The following is a 10,540-nucleotide window of genomic DNA, read 5'->3' as shown; positions in this document are numbered from 1 at the left end:
AAAAGAGGGTCTCCCCCTCATGAGTTCCACGGAGAAAGGCAGAGCACAAAGGCGAGATGCAAACTGCCGGATCAAGACACAGGCCAAGAAATGGAGGGCTAACCCAGGCATGGCGCCCTCGGTCCCGGCATCAATAGTGAAGAGGGGGTGTGGTGGAAAAGCGGAATAGAGCAGGGACGGGCCTGTCATGCCGGTAGCGCAAAGCCACGGATGGGCTCAGAACAAAAGTGATTGGATGCCTGAAAGGGACCTGCCCCTGAGGGAGTCCAGAACCTGGCGTGAGTGAGCGTCCACATTCAGAGGCACTGCGCCTCTGATACCAGTGCTTAGGTGGCAACATAGGAACATAAGGAGAGCCCTGCTGGATCAGACCAATGGTCCACCTCGTCCAGCATCCTCTCTCTCACAGTGGCCAACCAGAGTAGGAATGAAGGTATAGTTCTAACAATGGAGGGAAGTAAGCAGTGTGGTCTCACAAGGATCCATATTGGGGCTGGCCACAGGGGTCCAAGCCACAGACCAATTTAACACAGTCTACATGGCTCTGCCCTTGAAGATCACTTGGGAACTCCAGCTAGTATGGAGTTCTAGCTGGACTGATCCTGGGAGCTAGCCAGGGCACACATGCATCCCACGTGTTCTGCTGTCACTACACTGAGCCTGCTTTGGCGGGGTGGGCAGGGTATAAATTAAATAAATAAATATAATACACTGGTCAAACAAAGAATATCTACAGTAAACCTCTGAAAATCTGAATGAATCTTGACAAGAACCAACTAGCACGAATACTCATAACCTCAATACTTGTGCATTGGCATAGGAGAAACTGGGGCAGCATCAACGCTTTTTGACACTTCCCCCCTGATCTTATAAACAGAAGGCCATTGATGTCTTTTGGAAAGCGGTTCCTCCCTTAATAAAGCCTTGGTGAAACGTGGTCTTAGCTGGCTCACCCGTAAGAGGCTGGGAGGATCGGCACTGATAAAGATCTTCATCCAGCACATACCCTATATGGGATGAGGATTGTTGAGAAGTTCTACATCTATGGTGAATGAATGGATTCAGAATTTCTGGCATGGTGACCTTTTGAATGGATTGATTATTTATAATTATTATATCGTATAATATGGTGTTGGCGCAGTACTGATTTATTCTTTAAAATTATTGAGGTTATGAGTATTCTTTCATACTCACAGGCCAAAAAAAACCCCTCACGCTCACGACTGGGGAACAGTAGACAGATGTGGCTGCCTGGATTGTGCATGTTAAATCCATTGGGGGGGAAGAAAGGAGAACGGAACAAGCAGCGCTTCCGATCGCACCCTCATAAGGCCTGTCTCAACAGCTCAAAGAGCTGCAACTCTGTCCTCCTCACCTGTCTTTCCTTCTTTTCCCTTTTTTAACAGCAAACCGCCTCGTGCCTGTCAGTTCACCTCATAACATAAGAACATAAGAAGGGTCCTGCTGGATCAGGCCAGTGGTCCATCTAGTCCAGCATCCTGTCTCACGCAGTGGCCAACCAGTTCAGGGCACAGAGGCCGAGGCCTTCATAAAAACCCTGCTGGGCCCTGAACCGGATAGCCCAGGTAAGCCCGATCTCATCAGATCTCAGAAGCTAAGCAGGGCCCACCATGGCAAGTACTTGGAAGGGAGATTTCCAAAGGAATCCCAGGGCCAAGATGCAGAGGCAGACATACCAAGGCACCTCTCTGAAAATGTCCAAGGCCTAGTAGGGGTCGCCAGAAGTCACCATGACTTCCCGGCTCGCAATCACACACACATACACACACTTTTTATAAAGGAAAGAAAAAAGATTTTTTTTAAAAAAAACCTGCTGGATCAGATCAGTAGTCTATCTAGTCCAGCATCCTGTCTCACACAGTGGTCAAACAGTTCCTCTGGATGGCCAGCAACAGGGCACAGAGGCCAAGGCTTTCCCCTGATGTTGCCTCCTGGCTTTGGAATTCAGAGGACTAGTGCCTCTGAATGTGGAGGTTCCCCTTGGTCACCATGGCTAGTCGCCACTGATAGATTTATCCTCCATTTTTAAAAATTAATGTTATTAAAAGATATGTCAAGTATACATAAACAAGAATGCTGTTTAAACATTAATACAAACTGTAAGCGCAGATACATATATCACAATGCCATCTATTGATTTGTCAGCGGGATCATCCTATAACCATGTCCTTGTCACTTTCTTGTGATTTTCTAATTATTCTACTATTACTAAAGTAATAACGTATAATAAATCCAGCTCAGAGCCCCGCCCAGGCGCCCGGAGGGAGGGCCACGGTCCGGAAGGGGCGCCTTTTCAAAGGGAGCACAGTGCAGCCGCTCCACAGACGGACTCTGGCACCAGAGCTCCCTGCCCGCCCCGTCCATGGCTGCGCTGCCGCCGCTACTGCTGCTCTTGGGGGCCCTGGCGGCCCTGCTGGCGGCGCCCTGCACTGCCCGGCCCGCAGCCGCCAACGCCAGCGCCGCCCCGTCGGGGGTGGAGGTGAGGCTGGGCGTGCTGCTGCCGGAGCGCAACCTGCACTACCCCTGGGCCTGGCCGCGCGTGGGCCCCGCCCTAAACCTGGCCCTGGAAGCGCTCCAGCCCCAGCTGCGCCATGCCGGCCTCGCCCTCCGCACAGCCTTCGCCTCCACCGAGAAAGAGGGCGACAGCTTTTACTGCGACCCCGATGCGGCCCTGTTCCAGGCCACGAAGCTGAAGCACTCCCACGACCCCGACGTGCTGCTCGGGCTGGGCTGCGCCCACACAAGCTACCGAGTGGCGCCCCTCGCCCAGCACTGGCGGCTGCCGCTCCTCCGAGCCGGCCTCTACCGGCGTCACGACGATCTCAGCAGCAAGCCGGTGTACGCGGGCCCAGCGGAGCCCGACCCCCGCGCCTTCGGGGCCCAGCCCGACCCCCGCGCCTTCGGGGCCCAGCTCTTCCGGCACTTCAACTGGACCTTCCGCCCCATCCTGGTCTACAGTCCCGAGAGCGACTGGAAATACCATGCCTCCTTGTTGCGCTTCGGACAGCACCTAGAGGACACCCCCGGGTACCTCGTCGGCCTTCTCCAATACCAGCAGCCGGGCAGTGAGGCGGTCCGGATCGTCCAGGCCACCGCGCGAGGTGAGTCCAGTCCGGCCAAACGTGAGCCGGAGGTTATTCCGCTGGACAGCACCCCCCAGCCCTGGGAGTACGGTTTGCCCCGTGTGCAGACCCCCGCCTTCCTTCCACGCAGGGGGTCCCCGGGCAGCGACGGCCTGCGGGTGAGGAGGGGGCAATGCAGAGGGTGAGAAGGCGGCGAGCCTCGGGGCAGGTCGGATAGACGGGAGCGGCGCCCTCCGGGAACGGAGTCTCTGCCGCCCCCAGGCCCCCTCCAGCTTTAGCCCCCTCTTCCCGCCCCGCCCCCCCATAAGCGTGTGAGTTTCTTCCCGCTCGCCCTGGTTGTAGGGGACCAGCTCTGCCTGGTGCAGCTGGAGAGAAAGAGGGGCAGGTGCCCCAGATCCCCCCCCCACCCATAAACTAAAGTGCCACAAGGGAGGGGAGGAAGGAAGCCGAGGGCGTTCCAGAGAAGGGTCAGGCCAGTGGGCTGCTCTGGGGCCTCCTTCCAAACTGCTCTTCATTGAGCCCCGAGTGCGGTCACCTGGGACTGAGTTACAGTCCAGACCTAGATGATCTGAGATAGGTCCTCCTGAATTGCCCTGCTTCTTCCCCTGAAACAAAACACAGCCACCGCGGGATTGAAAGGCCTTGTTTGCAAGCAACGTCATAAATGGCAGCATGGATCTAAGGCTTCATGGTTCTGCCATGTGGCACAAAAACTGCTTTGTAAAACGTGGAACTTTTGGATTTAGAAAGTGCCCAGAAATGCCCACCGGTGCAGACTGGAGCTCTCCAGCGGTCAGCAGGGGCAGGCTGCCTGGATCACAGTTATCCTCACCCCGGGACATTGGCATGGGCCACCAGTCTGTTCAAGTTTCCTCTTGGAAGTCCCAGATGACTGCCCAGTTCCTTAAGGGACCTACCTGTGTGTCAAGGGCTCTGAAAAGTACTGAAACTGATGCATCGTTGGTCTATTTCAGCTCATACTTTACTCAGGCCCCGGGCATACGGGCCGGCTGAAACGCGGCTACTCCGAGCCGCTCCAAACTTGCTACGCTGCGGCGGGATCCCACGGATCCCCTAGCCGCGGCGCAGCACTCCCCGGCACGCTCAGATGCCGGGGAGGAAAAGTCCAAGGGGAGGGGGGAGGCTGCCGAACTGCGCATGCTCGGGCATGCGCAGTACGGCTGGGGGGCGGGGTGGGGGGGGGCAAGGACGCGCCGCCGATCCCACAGCCCTGCCTGCGCCGCACCAATGGTTGCAACCACCTAGAGAGGTGGTTGTTTTTTGCGGCGCGGTATGGGCCGTTGGGACGGATCGGGGACGGAGACGGCACGCTCGCCAGATGTTGAGGTGAGATCGCGCCTGTTTGCTCCGCCCCGGTTCCGTCCCGCTCCCGGCCCAAATGGGCTCGTATGGACGGGGCCTAAGTGATTTCAGAAGATACAGGGCAAGCCTCCTGGCCTGCTTAAATGCACAACAACTACTCCACCCACACACACCCAAACACCCGTGATTGGCTATTTACATACTCCTGCGTCCGATAGGGTTCCTTTAGGATCCTGGTCAGCCGATAGGCTGTTGCTAGGATCCTAGGTGTCCATTGTCTCTGAGATCGAAGCTCTGGTTTACCTAGCTGACCACGAGTGCAGAGCGACCACGTGCGCGGTCTCAGTTGGTACACAACAGTTTCCTCCCAGGCCCTTCTTTGTGCCCCCGCCCCCCACCCACTGGGAAAAAGGGTGTGGGGCCATACAGAAGGGTGCTGTGGCAACACGAGTTCCCTGGCGCTGGTGCTCCCTCTCTGAGGTTCACCAAGAGGAGCCTGCTCCTGTGTCCCCTCCCTTCTCCAGCAGTGCATGCTGAGGAGTCTTCTTTAAAAGGCAGGAGGTGCAGTTTGGAATTTCCCTTCCCAAGTTTAGTTTTCCCCTGAGGTGTGAAATAAGGGGGGGGGGATTTGATAAAGGTTGATAAAACCCAAGAATTATAAAGAGAATTTTAAAAGAGAAGAAAATAAGAAGGGTTTTCCTTTCGGTTTTGATTTCTGAATCTGGATGTCCCAATTAAATTGGTGGGCAATAAATTCAAACCAGACCAAGAAAAGGTCTCCCACTACCTTTGAGCTGCGTCAGTGAACACTCATCCCATGGGCTTCCATGCTGGTTATTTTGCCTGGAATGGACATAGTTTTTACTAATAAGTCCACGTGAGTTTTCAAGTTTTTGTGATGTGGTGGTGCCAAGAAGCAGTGGATCCATTTTTATTTCTGGTGTCGTCTGGGGACTTTGATGTGACATGTTGAGTCAGTATTCTATGTAATCCACTCTGAGTCTGTGTGAGAAATACAGGTTGTAAGTAGTGTAAATAGAAATGTTTATTAATTAATGGTGAGGTCTGGTAGAATCCATACACAAATGGTAAAGATATACAAGGATCCATATTTTTAATGCATTTTTGTACTTACGAGGCACCATGAAAGATGTGGGTTTTGTGATCCAGTTCATTGGCATGAGTGTGATGTGTGTTTACAGTTTTTGCTAAGTCCATAAGTTTTAAAGTGCAGTCTGGGAAAACGTTCTTGTTGATTGATGGGGGTGGGGAGGACACTGATGGGAACCCGGCTGCCAGGACCAGGGAGGGGAGACTGCTCCACAGTGCCCATGCGAGGAGGAGCCAAAGACCCAGATACTGCAGAGCATCACAAGTCAGGCCTTGCGCTTCATGCATGGCTGAGGGGCACGTTGCCCCTCACTGCCTGCCCTTCATTCCTTGCCTGTGTCTGACATAGACTCCTTCTCGTCCATTTGGTTTCCCCTTAGTGGTCTACATCTTGGGGCCCCTGGAGATGTTGCTGGAGTTCATGCACCTGGCGCAGGCTCAGAACATGACCAATGGGGACTACGTCTTCTTCTACCTGGACATTCTGGGGGAAAGCCTGAGAGCCGAGGGGCATCGCGAGGCAGCCAAGCCCTGGCAGAGCAAGGAGAGCCCAGATGCGGGAGACCTCCAAGAAGCCTTCCAGGTAAGTCCAGGACTCTGCTGCTGGGAGGGAGGGAGGGGAGGGGAGGAAAATGAGAGAACTGAGAATCGGTGCTAGAATCACCCCAAAGGATCTGGCCTTCCCTGGGTGTGTTGCAGTGCAGGCTTAAGGGTGTGGTGGGGTTTGGGGAGGGCCACAGTTTAACATGTTGAGCCAGGACCTTCAGGAGATTTGAAGCCAAGATAAGTCCTGCCGTGGTTCTGAGCAGGTGCTGAGATCTTTCCCCTCGTGAGGGAGCCCCCCCAGCCAGACTCTTTGCCTCGGCACACGCAGGGAAGGGGAGTTGGCTTCTGGGCTCCTCCGGAGTGAGCCGCAGCACCTCTCGGGAAGGAGGCGGACCTGCTGCAGGTGGGGTTCTTGGGGGAGGGGGTCTTCCTTGGCTGGGCCCTTGGAAGGGGAGTTGGGAAAGGCCTCCCTCAGCAAGGAAGGAGGATGGTTTCCTTTTGGCCTTCTGTGCAGTCCCACGTTTGGAATTGCACAGGCCCACTCCTAGATGTGTGCTTGTACGGAAGGCAACTCGACGAGCAGCAGTTACAGGTGAGTGCAACCCTGTTTTTACCTGGATAAAGCCCAGTGGAGCCTCTGGCCTCCATTCTGTATGTAGAGACAAGACTTTCTGGGTCAGGATTCCTTGGCCCAAAAGGAGGTGAGAGGAGAAGAGGGGAGGCTGGCCCTCTGAGACGGAGAGTCTTTTCCATCTTGGGGAGACCAGCACTGGCAGGACCCTGGCCTGGCTAACCTGCTGGTGTGTCTGAGGGAGTCCCAGCCAGCTGGAGGGAGCTCCCTTGTCCTTTTCCTCTCCTTGCAGACGGTGCTGGTGATCGCTTACCATGGGCTCCAAACCCCCAAATTTCAGCGTTTCCAGAGCCAGCTGATCCTGCGTGCTCAGAGGGACTTTGGAGTGGCCCTGAATGACTCGCTGGTAAATCCACACACCCCTGCTTGCCTGCCTTTCTCTGAACTCTGTTATTATGGGATGGAGCCGAAGGCCCTTTGTGAGAAGTGAGATGAGAGAGATCAGCCAGCATTCTGGGGCCAAGATCACTTCTCACCTGGGCCTTGGGGATCTCCTGTCATGACCAAGAAATGACCCAGGAGATTCCCCAGGTTTGGGGCTGGAGAAGGCAGCTGTGGCTTGGCCTTGCAGGGGGGTCTGGGGTCTCTGGGGCTGGCTTGATACATCCAGGTCAACATCAGCCCTTGATCACAGGCAGGGAGTTTGCAGTGGCCTCCTGGGTCGTTCTCTGTTCTGGGCAACCAGGGTTGTTTCTTCCTACCTGGCTTTCTCGGTTACTGCATCCTTAATGCACTTTCAGTTGTGCTCCCTATGCTGTGTGTTCCAGCCTTGTGGCTGACCACAGCCTCCCCCCTCCCCCCCATTTCCTCATGTTCACCTGCCCCACCCAGCATGCACTCTCCCCCCCCCTCCCCGTGTTCTACTTCCCTTGTGGGCTTCCAGGCTTTCCTCTTCTCACCCCGGCCCGGATGGGTCTCCCCTTCTTTATCTCTGTCACCCACCTGGATGTTGAGGTCCAGGAGTCTCCTTTGCATCATCTTCGAAGGAGGGTGAATCCCAGGCCTCGTTTCTCATTTGGGCTGCCAGATCTAAGCTTGCCTGAGGCATGGGGGTCACCAGACCCGCACAGACCAAGAGACCAGTGTTCCCTCTAAGCTGAGTTAGTGTGAGCTAGCTCACAGTTTTTTAGCCTCCGGCTCACACAAATGTTGCCTTCGCTCAGGAAGGATGGCTCCAGAGCAAACTAATTTATGCAGTAGCCAAATCGCTTGCTCACAACTTTAATGCCAGTAGCTCACAACGTAGAATTTTTGCTCACAGTACGCCACAGCTTAGAGGAAGCATTGAAACCCTCTGGCTCCCAGGTGTTTTGGATAGCCTTCATTCGGCCACCACAGGGCACTTCTCATGGCTCCACTAGCAGAGCTGTGTCTAGATGGTCCCCGGTGATGACCTCCAAGTCCAAGGCAGTGGCTGCCAGTGGGGTGGGTAGGGGGGACCAGGATAGTTCCATCATGTTTCTCTCTCCCTCTCTCTCTGTCCCTCTGTGGCAGGGGACCCTGGTGGCCGGCTGCTTCCACGACGTGCTGCTGCTGTATCTCAGGGCGCTGAATGAGACGCTGCATGAAGGTGGAACCAAGCGGGATACCAGCCGCATCCTGGAAAAGATGAGGGGCCTCAAAATCCAGGGTATCGGATGCTTGGCGGAGAGGAAAGAATGGGGGGGGGAGGATGGAGAGAAATTAGGGCTGGGGGTTGGGGGAAGGCCCCAGGGGGATGCCCTGGGCTGAGACAGGTGGGGCCAGGAGAGAGCAGGAGAGGGTGGGAATGGGGGAGGGGGGCTGGTTTTAGAGAGGAGCTGCCCCAGGGCCCGTCCAAGAGGCAGACTCAGCTGTGGTTCGTGAGTGACCACTGATGCCGGGGGCCACATAGAAATTATGTGTGTCTCCCTCCCTGTCCCCCCCCCCATCCAGGTGTCACTGGGACGGTGAGCATTAACAGCGACAATGACCGAGGGATGGATTTCGACCTCTGGGCCATGAAGGATGTGGAGAGTGGAGAATACCAGGTGGGTCTATGGGGAGGGTGGAGGTGTCAGCCATGGTAGGTGGGGAAGGGTCTCCAGGCAGCCCCACTGGGTCTCTGAAGGGGTTGGCATGCATCAGATAGACACTTAAGGAGCCCCAGGTGGGAGTGGGGGACCTGAGAGTGGTGGGAGGTGAAACTCCAGGGGGCCTCCAGGCCTTTCCATTGGGATAGGATTCTGGGAAGTTGCAACAGACGTGGAGGAAGGTGCCCTCTGGGTCTGTGGCCTGAATCCAGCCCCTCCTTCCCACAGGTGGTGGCTCACTACGTGGGATCAGAGAAGCGGATCAACTGGACGGGGCCCATCCACTGGAAGAAGGGGGGCCCTCCTCTCGACAATCCACCCTGTGTCTTCAACATGGATGACCCCTCCTGTGGCACAGGTGAGTGTCTCCACGGGGTAGAGGGACTTGATCTCTCTGGCCTGTCCGTGTTGGCCATTCAGGAGCCCTTTCGCTCCCTCTGCCACCTCCAGTGGGGATCCATCTGCCAGGCAGGACAACCCTCAGTAGGGATGTTCAAACGCCCGCCATTTTGCCTCACGTTCTGCTCTCTGGTTGGGAGCACAGAGCCGGTTCTCTGCCAAGCAGCTTGGCGGTTCACAAGCCGCTGTCATTTTTTTATTGGGTAAGTTCTTGCATGTTTATACAGTACAATTGGCATTCTTCCACACCTGCGTGTTCTCAGACATCTGAATGGCAGTCCTGGTTTTCTCCTCTCACACAGACCCGCCGTCACTGCTCACGGCATGGCAGCCAATCCTAAAAACATACAGGGAGCAAACTGATCAGTCTGACAGTAATTATTAAATGTGTATTATTATTATTATTTTAAAAAAATCTTACCACTTGGTGTTCATTTCATTCTTTGTTATCATCGAGGGTTTTCACACATGTGCATTGTTGCTCAGCCATATGGGATTTTAGTCCTCTCTTCGTGACATTTCATCATCTGGAGGAGCCTCAGGCTCACCGGCTGCACAGATGCAAAAGCAGCTTGAGAAGGGAAGGAAACCGAAGTTTCACAACTTGTGCCCTCCTCTCCATCCCCTCCTATGAGTTGCTTTTGGATGGTTTCTGAATTGGGGGCTTTCTTCAACTTAGCCGTTTTGACACCTTTGTCTTCAGAGCAAGACGCTGAGCAAATCCTGATCTGCAACTGAATCCTAGTTAATTTCTTCCGCTTTGACACAGGCGTTCCTTATGCCATCCCCAGGGCACCCTCCCACCCACACCCTGCAGCTGGAAGTGGGGGTTCCGGTCTGAGGGGTCGGTCACCCCTAAGTAGGGATGTTCTTTGCAGTTCATCTCATGAGCTGCTTGCTGACTGGAGTAGGGAACCGATTTATGGCCAGTCAGTTCAGCCATTCCGGAGAATCTCAGGCCTGGCTGTACCAGGTAAGTTTTTGCATATTCAGACAGTATAATGCAGTCGGTGGTATTTCATGCCTCCCAGTGGGAGTCCTCCCTCCCCTCCCCCCGAACATACCTGTTACCTCTGCTCACTACTCAGCAGCCAGTCATAAAAATAAACATTGAGCAAATGAATGGGTCAAACAGTGGTTTTAAATTGTGCTTTTCTAAAGGTCTTACTGGGTGGTGTTCATTTCATTCTGCATTATTGTTGAGGTCTTTCATGCATGTGATTTTCCACTCAGCCTTATGGGAGTGTCATTTAATTGTCTAGTGGCTTGCAAATGAAAGCTAAGACGGAATGGAGACGTTTCCATGGTGGTTGGGGAGGGGGAGGGCAGAAGGTTGACCTGGGGGGGATCTGCACAGAGTTGGCTTCCCCCCCCCC

General features: G+C 54.7%; 1 protein-coding gene across 1 annotated transcript; it reads left to right on the top strand.

The window, feature by feature from the left end:
• The first annotated feature begins 2,383 nt into the window (after positions 1–2,383).
• On the top strand, positions 2,384–10,346 carry LOC107111853 (atrial natriuretic peptide receptor 2-like). Its single transcript, XM_015412897.1, has 7 exons — positions 2,384–3,122; positions 5,918–6,120; positions 6,947–7,060; positions 8,209–8,344; positions 8,629–8,723; positions 8,994–9,123; positions 9,934–10,346. Exons 1-7 carry the CDS (start codon positions 2,384–2,386, stop codon positions 10,164–10,166), a joined length of 1,650 nt encoding a protein of 549 aa, XP_015268383.1. The 3' UTR covers positions 10,167–10,346.
• The last annotated feature ends 194 nt before the right edge of the window (positions 10,347–10,540 follow it).

The sequence above is a fragment of the Gekko japonicus genome, unplaced genomic scaffold (genome assembly GCF_001447785.1).
Source record: "Gekko japonicus isolate JY-2015 unplaced genomic scaffold, Gekko_japonicus_V1.1 scaffold1488, whole genome shotgun sequence".
Taxonomy (NCBI): Eukaryota; Metazoa; Chordata; class Lepidosauria; order Squamata; family Gekkonidae; genus Gekko; species Gekko japonicus.
The sequence above is the reverse complement of the archived record's forward strand: the minus strand, read 5'-3'. Positions and strand labels throughout refer to the sequence as shown.